This window comes from Schistocerca piceifrons, chromosome 2, assembly GCF_021461385.2.
Source record: "Schistocerca piceifrons isolate TAMUIC-IGC-003096 chromosome 2, iqSchPice1.1, whole genome shotgun sequence".
Lineage (NCBI taxonomy): Eukaryota > Metazoa > Arthropoda > Insecta > Orthoptera > Acrididae > Schistocerca > Schistocerca piceifrons.
The window spans coordinates 244,024,649-244,044,173 of NC_060139.1; the positions used below are offsets into that span (position 1 = coordinate 244,024,649).

Genomic DNA, 19,525 nt, shown 5'->3' on the forward strand with positions numbered 1-19,525 from the left:
GGGCTCGACTTGCTATGATAGTTTTGGACATGGTGTCGCGGACGGGAAGCGTTAGCTGGCACACATCAAGAGCCCGCTTCGGCTGGAGGCCGTGTGGAGAAGAAGGCGCGCCAACATCCAGCTTCTGCAACAGCGACAATGAGTGACTGTCGCCACCTCCTCGATCCACGGCTTCAAACCTTCAATCAACCAACAAGACTGGAAGCACGTAAAGTTTTAGAACTGTATGGCAGACCTCAGCTTTTCAAACTGTTCCATTTTCTTAACTAAATTACAGCAACGTAGCATGAACCTTTGTTGCTCATTGTCCCAATTGCATTACCAACCAGGGTCCCTTCCGTTTCCGAAATGAACTCGAGTGTCGTTGAAATTCAGACGTCAGCATTAAAGTAATATCATTCCATTTCACTGCTTTAATTTCAAATTTCAGTTAAGGTATTCATAGCTGCCTACAATATTTAGATTACACAAGCACAAATTAAGAGTGCGAGTTTTGTTAGCATATTTTAGCTTACCTGTGACTGCAGTTCAGCTTGGTACGTACTAAATTTTACTGTTGTTAATTGTTCAGAATCATTTAATTCAAGTTCAAAGTTAAATCTCTTATTTCTAAATTGCGTAGATTCAAGTAGCTTTTGAAATGATTGTTGAGGTAGCCCAAGACTAACCGTATTTTACTGAATTTCGATGTGCTTCAGAAACAAAGCTCACTATTAATTTCAGTCACTAAATTAACTTTCAATTTTCCGGTTTTATTAATTCTTTTGCTAAATTAAGTCAGAGTGTAGCGAAATTTATTACTTCTGACAAACTTTCAGTTTACACACTACACGTGTCATCCTTCAGTTGCCACGTTTCTAGTGCTAGTTATATGTGTAATAACCTTTCTTTTTCAGTTACTATAGTAATTGTCCACAGGACTGGCGACCGTACTTTCCTCCAAATCTCAAATATCTAATTACCGCTAGTTAATTGTTAACGTAACGGCCGCACATTTACTTTCTTTATTAATTTTACCCTTTTCTCAAAATTAATTTTCATCAATTTCATTTGCATTTTTCCTTTCATTTAGATGTAACCCTTTCCTCCCTCTTTACCGACAGATTAACTTCGGTGACAATTGCTTTTCCCAAATTTCCATTAGATACACGCGGTTTAATTTTTCACTGTCATTAAGGTCGATAACTGAGGGCAAGGTTACAACTGGCCCCAACACTTTTTAATATATATACTAATGACCAGCCCCTCCCCCAAGGCACCGAAAGCTTCATACCTGCAGATGATTGCGCCATTACCGCTCAAGCAGACAGCTTTGAAACTGTTGAACAGAATCTGTCAGAAGCCCTCTAACAACTTGCCACCTACCATAAGGGGAACCATCTCAAACCCAACCCAGGGAAAACCCAAACCTGCACCTTCCACCTAAAGAACAATCTGCAAGAAGACTACAACTTAACTGGGAAGGAGTGCCCCTGGAACATTACGAAACACCAAAATACTTACGCGTCACCTTGGATAGAGCACTCACCTATAAAAAGCACTGCATGAACACTAAACATAAAGTAGCCGCGAGAAACAACATTGTGCGCAAACTAACGGGAACTACATGGGGGGCACAGCCTGGAATAGTGAGAACCACAGCTCTTGCTTTGTGCTATACAACAGCGGAGTACGCGTGCCCAAAGTGGTACAATTCTAGCCACGCCAAGCAAGTGGACATACCGCTTAATGAATCCTGCCGCATCATCACAAGCTGTCTGAGACCAACCTCGACTGATAAATTGTACTGCCTGGCAGGCGTGGCCCCACCAGATATTAGAAGGAAAATAGCGGGCAGGAAGGAAAAGACAAAGGCGTTGACCTCACCTGCTCACCCGCTATACAAACACCAGCCAGCCAGCTGTCGACTAAAATCTAGAAAAAGCTTCCTGCACACTGTGGAAAACATCGTCGGGACACCGCAGCAAATGAGGCTGGCAATGTGGCGAGAAGAAAACGCGCACCTTGGGGAATGGTTAGTTCCAAACGAAGTACTCCCTCCTGGCCATATGGAATGATGGACGACATGGAAATCTCTGGTGTTACACGATCCAAAGAGAATATGCGCAAATAGGGCCTCTCAAATGAACCGGCGCTGTGTGACTGTGGACACACCCAAACCACCACCCACCTCACGCAGTGTGTGCTGTGCCCAAGCACCTGCGCCATGAAGGATTTGATGAATGCCACCCCGGATGTGCAGGTTGTGGCCAGGTTCTGGTCCAAGACTTCATAAAATAAAAAACTACTTGACCCTGCTTATATATCTGTATACTTTTACACTCTTTCTGTATTTGTTATATACTTGATATGTATGTGTTAATAATTCTGATTTTATGTACGATGCTTCTGACACGCTTAAAAAAAAATTGGTTGAGATAGACAGAGCCTAGGCGGAACATTGAATATCTGCTACTTGTCACTGTGGAGCATAATATTAAACGTTGGGGTCATCACCTTGCCAGTTATTTGGATACGTTCCTCAATTCTGCAGACTAATCCTATTTCCATATGCTGCAATACCCTTCAGATGTTTTTTTCCACCAATAAGATAACAGTACCTTTTTTATTATTAGTGCCTCACATGTACTGTGAAAACACCTTCCAGTGAGGGTCAACACCAGAACAGTAATCATGTACATGACTGAAAAATGAGGAAACAATGTTCTTCGAAACAGAACGCTGAGGCATCCACTATCCCATCACTGTGGAAGATGAGATTAACTGTACAGGGTACCACCTTCTGATAGCTGTTGGAAATGTTCTACAATCCCGCAAGCTGTTCCAGTTTCAACATGTTGCGATGTATTCCCGACTTTTCTCATTGGGTAACGTCAAGTGTGCATTTTATTTGTACCAACCTGTGTGTGGTGGTAGCTGCATAGTTACACCATGTGGTGTTCAGCTTTCTGTAAGAACCAATGGATTGAAACGTAATAATGTCGGTTTAGCACGTGACACAGACCTTTAGGACATAACAGAAAAAGTGGCAGTGCACAAAGCTGTAATTGTATACTGCTTGGAACTGTTACAACAACAAAAAAGACAAAACAATATACTAAATTGGTTATGAAGGAATAACAGAGGAACCCTCTCTTGTGATTTATAGTCTGTTGGATTTGGTCTTCCTCTAGTATAGTTGAAAAACTTTGTGCAGATCTGCGCAAGAGACTTCGACCACTGCCCACCAGCTCCAGTGGAGTGATACGTATATATGTAATGTGCTTGGTTTCAACACAAAGATGAAATTTGTTTTTTGATACATCAGGAGACAGAGATATATGGTAAAATCTTATAGGAGGTTCTATTATAAGGAGTGGTATAACTGATTAAAGTTTGCATACATATAGGTCTCTCAAAACTACACCAATTTTGCACATGAAACCAACAGAACTCCACTGTATCTATTCTCATGGAATCACCACTGTTTTTATTATTATCATCGCGACTGTGTGTTTAAAAATATGTCTTACCACAAGTCCTATGTTATTTCATACTCCATAATCTCTAATTATAAGGTAGACACCACCTTAATTATAGCTCGTTGTAGAGCATTGAAATGATAGTGCTTTTCCCGACATGTGAGTATGTTGTGTGAAACAAGTTGACATGATCAAATTGCTGATAAAACTAGAACGCAAAAATCTGATGCTATTGCAAATGATAGTTGCTCTATGACAGAATCTTTACAGACAGGTCAGTAGAGGGCAGTTATCGAGTAAAAATGTCACATGCAAGCATGCAGACAGTATATACTTTCGATGTATCGGAAGAGATAGACACAGTAAAAACTTATAGGAGGTTCTACTACAAGATAGACTCTCATGAATTGTTTCTAAACGCCAGTGTGATATAACATTACACTGGCAAAACGGGTCCTGCCATAGTGTACAAAAGAACACCGTACTCTTCAATTATAGCTTGTTATTGTCGAATGTAAAATGATTGTGTTTTGTCTGACGTGGAGCAAATGGAGCGAAGGGCTGTATTCTGTAATGTTATTTCACGTGTCTGAAATGTTTGTAATACACACACATATAACAGTTTTTTTTTACAGACATTGATTTGAACGTGAGGCTCTCAGGTTGTGTAATTTGTCGAGCAAGCTGAAAAACATTGCTTAACACAAATGTATTTTCTTTGGAGTTTAAATTCTCGCTTTTTCTTTACTCCATTGATGATTTCTAAATGATGAGAACATTCTGCGGTGATCAGTAGTTATCGCTGCAACATGGTGGAAGTATTTTTCCCTCAGTTTTATGCAGGTTGCACATGTATTATGAAACGTCCCCTTTGAACAATTATGCATGACTGTCCTTATACTGACACACAATATTTTTAGCGCAACGCAATCTGCCTTTCAATAATCCCTACAAACGAGTGGCCCTGACTAACATTAACCTATACCTTTCACAAATCACTTACCTCACAAAAATCTTCGTTACTCGAACTACTGCAATACAGCGAGCGCCACTACTGCCAGCTAAATAAAAGATTCAGACCACGGAAGACACTAACTACTAACAGGCATAGTTAGCAAATGAAAGATTTTGATAGAGAACAAACAATGTATTTACCTTACTAGTGTTCAAAAGTCATAATATATATAGCAGTTCATGACATCCAGTCTTATAAATTTCAAAATTCCGCCATTTCTCTCCCCACATCCACCACTGCTGGCGGCTCACCTCCAACTGCGCAACGCTACGCGCCGTTAACATCCATCTGCCAAACACTACAATGGCAGACTACAATGCAAACTAGCCACAGACTGCACACAGCACAGCCAGTGATTTTCATACAGAGCGCTACGTGGCGTTACCAATATAAAAATCTAAACAGCCTACTTACATAGCCCCCATGCTCCCCACAAAAAATTTTAGAAATTGTTTTGGGCAGTGGCCAATACAGATTTGAAAAAATTTTTCATAATTACAATAACAAAGAAATGAAATGCACACATTTATCGATACAATGTTGGTCAAAAGCTAAAACTTTCTCACAGTCCATAAAGACAGTCCTGATCGTTCATCACAGTAAAATTGCAGTGTTTTTCTCAAAGTCTGAATAGTAAAAGACAATGCACAAGGAAGTAGTGGATTTCCATGCTGTCTTGAAGAAGCAGTGTTGTCCTTCAAACAGAAAGACATTGCTGACTCTTGACATTCAGACAGGTAATGGGTCACAACAGAGCAAACCCACAGCAGAGTCATTCGAAGTTTTGAAGAATATTGGTAGGTAGGTCATCACAGAGTAGACCCACTGTAGTCCTGGTAGAGATTACGGTATTGGTGGGCCACCATAGGTGCAGACCCACTGCAGTCCTTGTAGAAATAATGGTACTGGTGAGTCAGCAAAGGTGTAGACCCACTGTAGTCCTTGTAGAAATAATGGTATTGGTGGGTCATCAAAGATGCAGACCCTCTGTAGTCCTTTTAGAGATGGCCAGCAGCCATCTGTTGTGACTGTGCAGGTGCACAATCACCATTGAAGAGTCTTGCAGATAATATAGCAAGTCCATAACCACCACTTGTGCACTCACAAAGTTTTTTGAAATTGTCCTTAGAATCAGCAATGCTGTTTCCCAGTCCCTTGCTGAATTATTAACACACATGCAAATACTAACAGTCCCTACTTCCCACATATTGTCCATATACTATGACCAACAGAAATGTGTACAGTGAAGTGGAACTTACAAGTTAATAATATGATGAACTGGTGTCAATTACAATTTTATAACATAAGAAAACGATTACAAAGGTACAAAATACATCATTAAAGAACATAACAATACAGATAACTCTGTAGTAGTACAGGGTTTACAAAAGAATAGAAATAAACAGAAACATCAGTGTTACAGGAATTATGACATAAGTACATACATAAAGATCAGAATAACTTTTGAAACATCACCTTCACATATGAGCAACAAAACAGAATAAATAATGTCTAAACATCTTTTCAAAGTAAATAACATATTATCAGAAAAATTCTACAATGTAACTCTCATCAGATAAACACATAAGGACAGGAAGAACACAAATATACAACAGTACACAAACACATAGCAGAATAACAGAAAGGGAAAGGACATGGTTTGTTTTACTGCAGTATCTTGCAAACAAAACTTTCTTTACTTCTTGGAGATCTCCCTTCATTCTTCATTATTTCAAAAAGTGCTATCTATACCTGCTTTCTGTACTTTTTTCATAAAATTTCTCAATGCATTTCTTCCATTTCATCGCAACTCATTCTCTTATATAGTCTATCCCCTCTTAAGCTAACTGAAATCTACTGAGCTCAGATGCTAAACTAAGGGGCAAGGCAATGCAACAGCACAAAACAATTAACAAAAACAGCAGTGACAAAAAAATTCAAATTGGCAAAGCAAGCTGCAGTAAATCTAAATTACCAAGCAATGCAACATTACAACTAATATGAGCCAATGTGCAGCAACAAGAAAAATAAATCAGTAGTAAAACTAGCTTAACAGAGTAATACAAAGTGAAATTTAGTAGTACTATGCCTGGAAAACAGCAGCAGCAAATGCAATAACTTATATCTAAACATGACAAAGCTCAAGCAGAAAAAATATTACAGTAAAAATGTTCATGTTTAATAACTATGTCACATCTTAACACTAGAGTGATGAATCACAAAAAAGTACGCTAGCAGATAAGTTACCAAATCGCAAAAAAATTATTTATGCAATTCCTGTGAAGGGAAATGTCTATTTATGTGCCCTCATTTTCTTGGAAGTAGATCATAAATTTATAATTGACCGGATCTGTAGGCATAAAATAACTATATTAGTACATCTATTAAATTTTATTTTAACCAATGCTGCAGTGCAGCTAGAAACTAGATATTAAACAAAATGAGTAAATAAATACATAAAGAAAGCCATATGGCATTTCTCTCAACTAGCAAGACAATAACCGTGAAATGTTTCTCATCGTTTCATTAGTAATTTTAGTAAATATCATAAATTAAGAGGTCCACAGTGTAATCATATGTTTTCAAGTTTGAGCGTCTCGTATTTGCGATGCTTTCGACAAAGAAATGTCAATAGTGAGGATAATGGCTTCTTTTTTTTATTTATTTTTTTTTACCTGTGCCTCTGAAAAGGCACACACTAATGGCTTTTTCTCCAGGCGTCTGACACAGCTGGCCACTCAAGACGCATTACGTCAAGGTCACTTGGCTTTCTTACTGAAATATTTACAACACCAGTTTGCACTACAGTGGCAGTCCCATATTCAAAATTTCATGGGTCGAGAATTTGCATTGCAAATGTGTAGAAACAAAATCTTATGAATATAACAGTGCCCAAAAAATTTTCGCCGGCATTGTGATACATTCACGCATTTAAACACATTTCATAACTCTTAAAGTACGATTCTTGGTTTCCAACATACTTTTCCACAAGTCAGAGTCCCTAACCACTACTCATTATTCCTTACCTTGTTACACATACATATTCATCGACATTCTTCAATATTTCATCACTATAAATATGTAGCATTATCAAATTCCTCATATAGCATCAGCTTATTGATCATAAACATACCTCAACAGCATAATACACATCGTCGTCATAAAAATAACATCATAGCACCTCAATCAAATCTCAAAATCGTCGTAGCTTTCTGCAATAATGTGAAAACCTAAAAAAAATTCTCTGCACATTTCAATAGTGTCATCTACCTCAAACGTACTTTAAAATTATGTTCCCTTACCAAATATATCATTCAAAGCTCTCATAGTATCACAATGGTTCCAAAAAAAATATGAACAGTTTACAAAGTACAGACAAAATACAATTTCATAAGTGTGAAGTTACCCAACTGTGTAATTGCATAAACATGTGTCACTGATGTAGTAAAAAAAATGTTTATCTCTCAGTTAAATGATCAGATAGCTGTGTAATTTGTGTGTTAGAGAAATATGGTACCGATGTGTAAAGTTGTATAAGCAAATACCATATTAGCTAGGGCTCTCTGTGCTTGCCAAACACATGGTACACAAAATGGCGTGTACCCCCCTGAGGATTAATGTAATTATACCCTCAGGTGTTACAGATTACAGCAATGGAATGAAATGTATCACGGAAAACCTTTGTATCATTGTACTTCAAATATCTTTAAAAATAAATGATTTAAGTACAAAATTAATCACTCAAATACGTGTCCTGTAGCGCTAAATGTGCGTCTTGCTGGAAGATAATCTCTGTCGAAGTGTCATAGTTATTTTCCTCCGAAAGCTAAGTTCTGCAGAAGCCAATGTACTTACCTCACGATAAACAAAAGTGAAATGCTTTGTGTATAGATATCATAGTTATTACGTACAGTACAGTGATCAAGAAAGTACTACACTGTAACGTATTGTTGTGCTACAAAACAAAAAAAGGCTGTCTTATTGTAGCTATACCACAAAGTTACTATTAAACATGTTTTACTTTCCAGAAGAATTCAGAAAAACTGTGCAGATATAAAGCAGATACAGCACAAAAGCAACAGTGTAAATAGTGTCACACATTAGTAGCGTCGTGATATAACTGTGTAGCTGTCAAAGAAACCAAGTGCTAAGTCATCTTTAATCCCACAGAAAGTACTTCAAATAAAGAATCTCTTTTCAAGTAAACCAAAATGTTGCATGAAAATCTCATTAGCAGTGCCGGTATATGTTCTAAGTATGTGAGCCTTATAGTCGTTATGTAATCGTGCAACTAACAAGCAAGAATGTACACATGCAGTAACACTGTGACGTCTGTTCACTATAACAATACATTCGTAATTTCTGTTTAAATAATTTCTCTTGTTTCTTGATTGGATATTTAACTTCAAACATTGTTGCATGGTAACAGTTTCTAAGTCTGACAATGAATACTAGAAATGTGAAGTGAAAAGTATTATGGCAAATACAAAGTTAAAAAGTAGATTATCTTTCAATAAACGGTTTTACATGTGAAATGTGGTGCAATCCTTTACTCTTCCTAGTACGCAGAGGTTCAACTTGAACGGAATTATCATGCGGTTTACGTCGGTGAGGAATGCTAAAATTTTTCTCAAGGTTAGCGTCTATGTTATTTTTCTCTGAGCCAGCCGGCGCACGCGGCTGCCTGCAGTGCGCGTCATTATCTGTTCCCTTGTTGGAGCGCGTCGTTATTGGGATTAGGAGACCTAACTTCTACAAATTCACCTTGTCAAGAGGGCCCTGCTCTGTTTGAATCCCGCCAGTTCTGATGCAATTCAGGTCTGTCGTTATGATCGTATCGTATGTCGTCATGTTGGTAGATTCCATTGTTTCTTTCTTGTCGGTCAAGTGGTGGAGAATTTCTCCCTGACTCGTAACTGCACGCTGAACTGTCGCGTCTGAAGTTATTCTGTCTCCCTTCATAATAATTATTTTGGTTTCCATATTGTCTGTTTCTATGGTTATCTCTGTCATATTCATTACTATGGAAATGCGATCTTTCTCTGTAACTATTATTCTGCCAACAGCTGTCATACGGGTGGTGTCTGTTTTGGTCACGATTTACGTTGTAAGAATAGCCTTGTCGTGTCCAGTTATTATTTCTGTCATCGTGGAATTGTGACGGATGTGACCTGTAATTGTTGTGCTCCTGTTTTCGCGTTCCGCGATTGTCAGTGTCAATTTCCAGTTGTTGTAATAGTCCCTAAAAAGCTTCAATATCGTCTTTGCAACGTCCTGCTAAAATAATATGTCGTAAATTTCAGGCAATTTGATTAAGCAAATGCAGATGAGTTCTGAGGAGCTGTATGTGTTTGACAGATACTGATTCTTATGCAACATGTCTTCAAAATATTTCACAAGACTGGAAAATTCAGATTGTTCGAAATGTTTCATCATTATGATGCTATGTTTTACTCGGTGTTGTGTAGCTTGAGACCAATATGCTGAGAGGAAGGCATGATAAAACTCTCCTTCACTGTGACAGTCGTGAATGATCGATCGCATTCTTACAGCTGGCTCATTCTCTAAGTAGCCATACATAAATTCTAATCTGTGCTCTAATGACCAGTTGGGACGAAAACAATGAGAGAATTGATGGAGCCACGCTTGTGGATGAATGTCGTTGCCAGCATTCTTAAATGTTTTGAATTTACGTTTAGTAATGAACAGCTTATAGTCAAAATCATCATGTTGGCGAGTCGTATATCGGTCATTGTTACGTCGTTTCGGCGGTTCCATCTCAAAATTCAATGCACCTTGCCAATTTCTTTCATAATTTCCGAAATGTCCTGTGTTATTATTTTGTGGTTGTTCTGTATTTCTATGTCCCTCTTCCCGTACTGGAGTGCAAGTGTCCTCTGAAATATGTAATTCTTGTATTAGTTGTACCAACTGATCTTGTACTTCCCGGGTTTCTCTTTTGTACTGTGTATTGATTTGATTTTGATTTTGTTTGAATTTTCTAATTTGTTCATACTCTTCAGTGTCCATGAAGGCTACAGGTCTTGTGTCATTCAGATCATCATCTACCTATGTAGATAAGTTAGTGAACTGATCTGAAAGTTCGGCTACTTTATCCGATAGTGAAATTATTTCCTCTGTGTGTTTTTCTGAACCAAGTTTCAGAGTGTCCATTTGTGTTGAAATCGTATCTACTGTGTCCTTTAAGTTTTCTGAGTTTTTGCAAGTTGCGTAACCGAATCGGTAGATGCAACTGAGTCAATTTTAGCTTGCAAGGTGTCGTAATTTTCATGAACAATAGATTGAAGTTCTTTTATGGCTGCTTCGTGATTTTGTAATGCATTCATGACGCGAAAAAATAGGTTAGAAATGCTCACAAATTCGTGTTTTTAAGTCATTACAGACTTTTTTACATTTCGATTCTATTTTATGTAACTCAGTAGTTAAATCTTCACGTGTTTGTTCAAGCGTGGTGCGAAGATTTTGTTCCATTGCGTCTAACTGTTGCTGTGTTTGTCTCTGGTGTTGTTCCATTGTGTCTAACTTTCGAAGATTTTGTTCCATTGTGTCTAACTTTTGAAGCTTTTGCTGTGTTTGTCCCATTTGTTGTATTAATTGTAATAACAACGCACTGGTGTCTGAAACATGTTCCTCAGTGCTTTTCGGCAGTGAATTTGCACCAGCAACATTCACATTTTGACAAGCAGAAAATGTGTCTTGACTTATTTCAGAAAACTGTGAGGTCCCAAAACCCGAATCTACAGTATTTGCGAGAATGTGTCCTGTCCTTTCGGATTCCTGATGCAAGCTGTTGCCAACCGATCGATCGATAATGCTTCCCTGTTCACTAATTGTTTCACTGCCTACACCATTATTTGCAGCCCGCTCCATTTCCCTATGCACCATTACCAAATTACTACTTTGAACATTAGTTAATTCATTACACGGTGGCGCTAACACACTGCTTTCGTCTCCACTGTCATGTCTCAGTTTACTTTGGAGCCTAGTATTATATTTTCACACGCCATTATTGTCACAATATTTCACACGATAACACAGAAAAACACAATTTGAAGAGCAAAAATAAGAGAACACATTAACATAGAACTGAAAATAATATCTAGTTAATTGCAAGTGCAGCTGCGAAATACTTGGTGCAAATCTACATGCATGCCACAACAAAAAGCAACTACAAAGGAGATTCTCTCTACAATTACGCGCTAGCAATAAACAATAGCTACACTAATTACACAAACTACAAGGAAAAAAATCAGAAGATTCCAGTGTGGTATCCTCGGTTTAGGGTCGACATATGAAAATGTCCCCTTTGAACAATTATACATGACTGTCCTTAAACTGACACACAATATTTTTAGCGCAACGCAATCTGACTTTCAATAATCCCTACAAAAGAGTGGCCCTGGCTAACATTAACCTATACCTTTCACAAATCACTTACCTCACAAAAATCTTCGTTACTCGAACTACTGCAATACAGCGAGCGCCACTACTGCCAGCTAAATAAAAGATTCAGACTACGGAAGGCACTATCTACTAATAGGCATAGTTAGCAAATGAAAGATTTTGATAGAGAACAAACAATGTATTTACCTTACTAGTGTTCAAAAGTCATAATATATATAGCAGTTCATGATATCCAGTATTACAAATTTCAAAACTTCGCCATCTCTCTCCCCACATCCACCACTGCTGGCGGCTCACCTCCAACTGCGCAACGCTACGCGCCGTTAACATCCATCTGCCAAACACTACAATGGCAGACAACAATGCAAACTAGCCACAGACCGCACACAGCACAGCCAGTGATTTTCATACAGAACGCTACGTGGCGTTACCAATATAAAAATCTAAATAGCCTACTTACAGTATAGGCCTCAGCAGTCTGGTCATCTGTGATCGATGGCGGTGCTGTAATTTTTTTTCACTTCGTTAGGTGTCGCAAAATAATAAGATGCGCATTGTAGCCTGCAGCAAACGTAAAAACTATATTGAGTGTTACGGTATATTAATAATTTTTACTTATGGACCGTCTGACAGCAACTGAATAAAACACAGTTTCTGTGCCATACGCGTTTCGCCTTTATTTTCTGCAAGGCATCACAGTGGCCTGGAATATGTACATATGTTAGCTATTTTATTTAAATTTTTTTCATTGTGCCTATAGGTTATAAACAGTTCTGGTGGTTCGTATTTCCTATAAAGTAGCAATGATTTGAACTCTACTTACAGGTTGCGTGGACAATTTCCTACATATTACGCTCCTGTTGCATTTTTGGTGTTGTTCTTCTCCTTATGAACGCCAATTTGCGGTTTTTTCCCCAATTCCACAACAGCAGATACAGTCCTCAGCTGCAAGCTTACAAGTAAAATTATTAATATACCGTAATATTACACGCAACTGAGGAAGACAGGACTATAAAAATTGAAGATATATTGAGTGTATTTTCCTTTTTAAAAGATGCTCGCATACAAAAAGTGCCTTGACATTAAATACTTTTGTTACAGTGAAGCGTTTTCACGTTCAGAAAGGTAGCCACTTTCTGGGGTGGACCTTCTGTGTGTGAGGTCACCAGGGCAGCTGCCCCACAACAGAAGGGGCAGTGTGAGGGGCAGTGCAGTGAAGCTGCATTTTAGATGAACGAACAGTTTGTACTTGGGATGGTCCTGAGTTATCTCATACTGTTTAGTTGGCTTTACATCCTTTTATGTTTGCGAAGGGCCGTTGCCTAGACCAACACCTGAAGGCTGGGTGCAGCCAGCGGACAAGGAGAATGGCAGTATGCCACAGATGGCACACTGTAGCAGTTGAAAGCACTTGTGTCCCCCCCCCCCCCCCACCCCGCAAAGGTGGAAGGAGGGGTGAGGGAGGTAGGGGAGTGAATTATGGGAGGTGGAAGTGCCTATAATTTTGCTAGTTCTTAGCTGTACTATGAGGAAAATGCATGTTCAACTGCCACCCCTCTGCCATCTTTAGGAACTACATTTTTCTCCATTGATTATGAGTGCTAGTTTTTCTTTTCACGACCAACTGACTGCGTAATTAAAACAGTGAAGCGTTTTCCATCAGCTGCAGTAGCATGTATTGGCTTCCATTACCTGGGCTGTAATGTGATTGTCGAGCAGGCATCTGTAGCGAACTCTGACGCCAAACAGCGACAGTTACAGTCCTCAGCTGCAAGCTTACAAGTAATACACTTATTAAACTCCTCTCTGTTGAGTGGTATTGTGAAATCTTTCCCAGAGAGATAACGTCAGTTGTATGGAAATTTTTGAGTCCTATTGCTATTTTCTGCATTACTTACGCAGTGATATGCATATAGTTATGTAATTAGGACTGATCTCTACAATTAATTATGTCATTAAGACCAATCTGTAGTTCAATTTCCCAACCAAAATAAATAAAATACACTAACCTAACCTTCCTCTCCTGCATCTGGACAGTTTCCTTGTGTTGTGGGTGCACTTGGGCTTTCTGTCCAAAAGGCCCAGAGTTCGAGTCCTGGAAATAGCAACATCATTTTGAATTTCAGACCACTTCCTTTGTGGGATAGGGGAGAGATGGGATGTCAGGGTAGCGGTGGGACAAACAAATTTCCACCAAATTTCGATATTCTCGCCATAATTCGAAATTGCAATCATATTTGAAATTCCCACCAATGGGAATGGGTGAGGGGAAGGCGTTGGGGAGCGATGTGCAGGCTGAGGAAAACACATGATGTCACTTGGGTATGTGGTGGATTTGGGGTGGGGTTATAGGTGGTAGTGGGTGGTGGGACTGTTGTAGGGGTGGGGGTGGGAGTTATAATTGATCAACTGAATAAATTTATATATCAATTTGATATCAAAAGTGTCCTGGGAGCTTCAGTACTCTACTGCTCATATTCTAGGATCTTAAGGGTCTTACAAATGCAGTTGCGATGACCTGAATAAAATGCCTGAAAGCAGCTGAGACGTCCTGCTAAACCCGCAGGACAGGACAAGTAGTAGGAACTGTGGAAGGGAGCCAGAATGATCGGCTGTAAGTTAATGTCCAAACATTACACTTTATGTAGTTGTCCAAACATTACAGCGCCACTTCTAAGCTTGACTGTCGACAGAAAACGCCTTTAATTCTAAAACAGCTGAAGGCCCATGAATGAAATACAACAACTATAAATATTTTTTTTGAGACAGAAGGCTCCAGGCTTTAACCTTAATTAGTGTTTAAGCCCAAGTGATGTAAGACTTGATAAGTAAGAATCGAAAATTTTAAAGCGGCTGAAGGCCCATCATTTTAAGAACAATACAACTACGATAAATTTTCAACAGGCGGAAGGCCCACAGCTTTATCTTGAAAGAATGTAATACTTGATAAGTAGGAAACTTAAAACTTAAAGCGGCTGAAGGCCGGTGCTTTTAAAAACAACACACTACAATAAATTCTCAACAGGCAGAAAGCCCACAGCTTTATCTTCCAAAGGGTGATACTTGATAAGTAAGATCCTTAAAACTTAAAGCGGCTGAAGGCCGATGCTTTAAAACAATATAATAAATTTTCCACAGGCAAAAGGCCCAAGCTTTATCTTCAGACAATGTAAGACTTGCCCAATTCAGAAAAACTTACTTACTTAAAAACACAATTACAAGCATACGATTTCCAACCATCGGCTATGAGCCATTAAAAATACACACTTAAACGCCAACACGAAAGGCAGTATAGGCAACGGTGCTCATAAGTTTCCAGGGCGCTCGGTCTGCCCTTGAAATCTTAAAATTCGCTTAGGTGAGACAAGAAGTCGGCCCAACTATACTCGATTCGCCGATAACACAACCAAGAGACAGTCAGGGACCCACCGACAAGACCACTTGCTAACCACCGACCAGTATACGAGAATTCCAAAGCCAAAAAGTTACAGACGTAGCCGCCCACAACCAAAAATACATTGAGCTGTCAAAAACTACACACCATGTTGGACAGTGACAAGAGGTGAGGAAAGGACACCGCCTGAATTTAGTCAGCGAGTTGGGCAGGTAACCGGAATCCTAACGGCCACAAGGCAGAAAATTCCGCTGGTGCACTTGAATTTCAAACCGGCAAATGTAGTTAATTCCACCACACGGCGGCTAAATCTTCACCAACTCGAACACTCGCTGTTGCTCCCAGGAATACCACCAACAGCGAACCACCAACCAAGGGAACAACGTGAACAGACGTGGCTTCGGTAATTAAATCACAACTCAACTTTCATGTCCTGGGTCGGTGAGCCACGAACTTCGTAGCACTCGGAACAGCCCCCACATGCTCTGACACTGCACAGAGACCGACAGCGGGCCCGGCCGAATGTGCCACGCAGACACTTGCTTGCTGATCCGCTCCAACCGACCGATTGACTGCACACCGCCAAGCCGGAACTATGGACACCAGACCGAAGATGGTATACGGTGCAAATATCGATACACACCGCTGCTGCCACACGTAAAAAGAGGAAGAACCACGGCATAACCGCAATAACCGCGGGAAACCAAACGCAGAGTAACAGCCAAGTTTTAAAGCAACACACAAGCCGGGGTCAGCACAGCTCAGCAACGACTTACACGTAGACGGTAGTGTGAAACAAGCTGCAGCCATATGTCCAATCCTTCTGTCGTTAAGTATCTTTTAAGGAACAGGCCATACAGACACATAAAATGTGTACCTAACTCAATTGTCTGAATGTATTACAGTATAACAAATACGAGTATAATACTCCCGATGCCATAGTCAGTTAGTTCGATCAACATCCCATGTAACGATCTTTTTGTGGCAGTTGCACCTGATGTAGGACAAATTAAAACCTTATTGAGCAACAAATATGTATGCTGAATTAAGGCCATTTTGTATGAAGTGTACAGCCAATTTATAAGTATTTCACTATTAGTTCTTTAAATCACCAGAGGACGAAAGCCACTTCGTAATTACACTTAGCAAAGAAAAACAAACAAACCCTTAAAACAGCATTTTCTATTAAGGAATAAAATTGTATAATAGCTTCCACAGTGAAATTTAAAACATTAGTAAAATACATAAGTGTAGAAAGCCAAATAACCATAAGTATTATGCGAGGTTTGGATGTTAAATAGTGGCAACTATTTCTTCACAACCGATACAAAAGAGTTGCTTGTTTGCACTTGTTACTGTCCTTCAAAATAGTCACCAGCATTGTATAGAACCAGTTGCCAGCGATGTGGAAGGCGTAGTATACCGTTAACACGTTTACAGAGCCCGATAGCTGTCACTATCAATAAAATTCTTCTGAGCTATTGACAGCATTATCAATATATAAAACTGTCCGACGTTTCGGCCACTTCTGCAAGCGACCTGTCCGACGTTTCGGTCACTACTGCAAACGACCTTCCTCAGGAGGCGGAGGAAATAGCTTTACGTAATTTGATGGGGCACTTGAGGATAGGAGAAGGGGTGTTCAGCGTTCGTTGTTGGTCTTTATATTATTGCTTGTCATTGGTGGGTAAAGACGTATCTCACTGGTGTTAAGATTACTTCTTGCCATTGGTGGAAACAGGTGAATCACAAACGGAATGTAGTTGTGACGTAGCACTGCGTATTCGTCAAATGCGGGCAGCGGCGTGCCCGCGCTCAGTGTGCGTACGACCACCGCGGTGCCCCGCTCGCACGTGTAAGTCGCTTTGCGCGCTGTCCGCTATCTAACGTCTCTCTTATTAGGCAGTGTAGCTCAGCATAAAGCCCTGAGACAGGCCGTCTACAATAGTGGCCGAAACGTCCGACAGTTTATGTATCGACAATGCGGCCAACAACCCAGAACAGTTTGATTAACAAAGTTTAATACTATTAACATAAATGGGTTCGCCTTGGCTACATAGATTTGTAGTCTCCTGTATTTCTATCACTAGCCTTATGATATAGTGTTCTCTTACAGCTATTGTACTGTGTCAGAACTCCCGAAGTTGCGATAAAATAACCTTCCGTTAGGTTTCGTGCTTTTATGTAGCGTTTTCATCTTTATATTTTCTTTTCAAGTATCCTTCACTACCGATTGGAAGCTCGTGTGAACGATTTTATTTCTGACGCCGTCTCACTTTCTCCAGCCACATGAAAAAAAGGGAGAGGCAGATGTCACTCTTCTTCTGGTAAACGTGGAGCTTATTGGACGCAACGCTAACGCGCGCTTGTGTTTTTGTAACAAATTTGCCAAAGTAAATGGTGGGTCTCAGTACACGTTGGCGTGAATTGCGTTATCCGTGTAACCAGTCGAGTTATTTTAAATTTTTATTTAAGAAACAACCAAAAGATTTCTTCCGGCGGTCACAGGAACGACCACAAATTATACGATCTATGTAGGAGCAACTTATATGCCACTTAAAACTGACACATAACGGATGCAGGGTCTCCCACCACCATCACCACCAGATAACGAAGGGCCAGACGCTTGGTGCCATTTAGAGTAAAACCCTCGAAGGAACGTTAACTAAAATTCTATGAGACCTGACACGATCAAAGTTTGTGGAGTACTTTATCTTGATTTTTAATATAAAATTTGTCTTGATCGCACATTTATAAAAAGATGCTCTGTCTCGATTGCTAACTCATGATTTTCGTATTTAAAATAGACAGAAAAAATATTGTTCGAAAATACTTCTACCTACTTACAATGTTTACCGTTTAAAAAGAAAAGAAAATGACTGAGCATAGCATCAGAATTTCGTTACAGTGAGTAACTCGTAAAATGTAGTACAAACATGTCCAGTGTCACAAAAATTACTGTGCGGTCTATGATGCTACTATTTAACATAGAGACAAATGCGCTTCTGCTAGAGAGCACAACGGCGTGCACGGATGATTGATAAAAGTTATTGCATAAAAAATCATACAAAAACACAGGGAAAGACTATTGGAAGTTAAATTATGTACAGTTAAGGGTTACGTTTTAACATGATTGTTTATGGTATCCGCGAGTTGTAACCAACTGAAAACATGCCACGGCATCAGTTGTAACTTTGTTTTTGAACGCTAGAACCGGTTTCATCCACCAGGGGCGTTTTCCAAGTGATTATTAACGCAGCGCCATTGACATACACAGGAAAAGGAAAACAGCAACTCGTATTCTAATCTGTATGCAATCAGTAACCAACTTGCCACGAAACATGTAAACGTACTCGTACAGTACACTGGGGTGTATATTATAATTTTCAGGCTGTTCTAACCGTGCACCACCAAAGACAAAATCGGTTCACAACACTTACTTATACTGATCACATTACGGGTCTGAAGACGTACAGAAGTCTTATTTTACGAAAAGCTCGTGTTATTTGATGTTATAAATATATACAAAGCGCCCATCAAACGCTTCTAGTAAGAAATTCAGGAATGAAATAGAAGGAGTGGGTCACCAATAAATCCCATAGGATCCTCTTAAACTGAAATTTACTACTAGCTAAAGTCGTTATGGCTGCTGGAAATATATTGTTAATGTGTGTTTCTGAATAATAGACACCCTTCTGGACCGGAATAGGCGACCTTAAACTTTTGTAAAGATACTTAAAAACTGTTCCCATGGAGCAAACTGTTGGTTTGAAAAATGAGGTATATTATTTACGATAAATTTCATTAACTCATAAATAACTACGGCCTTGGTTTAAAGACGTCTTCCATAAACTGACTTGTATTCCGTCTCTAATGACAAAAGGTTAACGTCCACCGTCCCTTTAAACTGTATCTCATGTGGAGGGAGATTTCTCTAAAAACATCTTTCTTCCAGGCATCAGCATCTTGTTCCTGTCTGTGAGGGGGATAGACTTCTAACCAGCATGGATAAGCCGGACTTGTACAACCTCGGGTGCACTCCCCTGACAGTGCTGGCCGCCAAACAGGTTGACGACCTGTGGCCGGTCCTCACGTGGCCGAGGCAGCCGCTGCCGGTGCTCGACATTGGCTGCGGACCCGGTGACGTCACCAGAAAGGTGGGTTCTTCAGTTCCAGTCACGTTACTACTCCATCAGACCATTCGACTACTAAGCAACTCCGTCGCATTCT

At 39.7% G+C, this 19,525-nt stretch overlaps 1 protein-coding gene across 1 annotated transcript in view; it reads left to right on the forward strand.

Annotated features, from left to right (window-relative positions):
• Window positions 1-19,299: 19,299 nt before the first annotated feature.
• The window catches only part of LOC124775288 (juvenile hormone acid O-methyltransferase-like), a 30,691-nt gene continuing 30,465 nt past the window's right edge, over window positions 19,300-19,525 (forward strand). Inside the window, exon 1 of the mRNA XM_047250126.1 lies at window positions 19,300-19,452. Within this exon, the coding sequence (XP_047106082.1) occupies window positions 19,300-19,452 (153 nt within the window). The remainder of the gene's footprint in view (window positions 19,453-19,525) is intronic.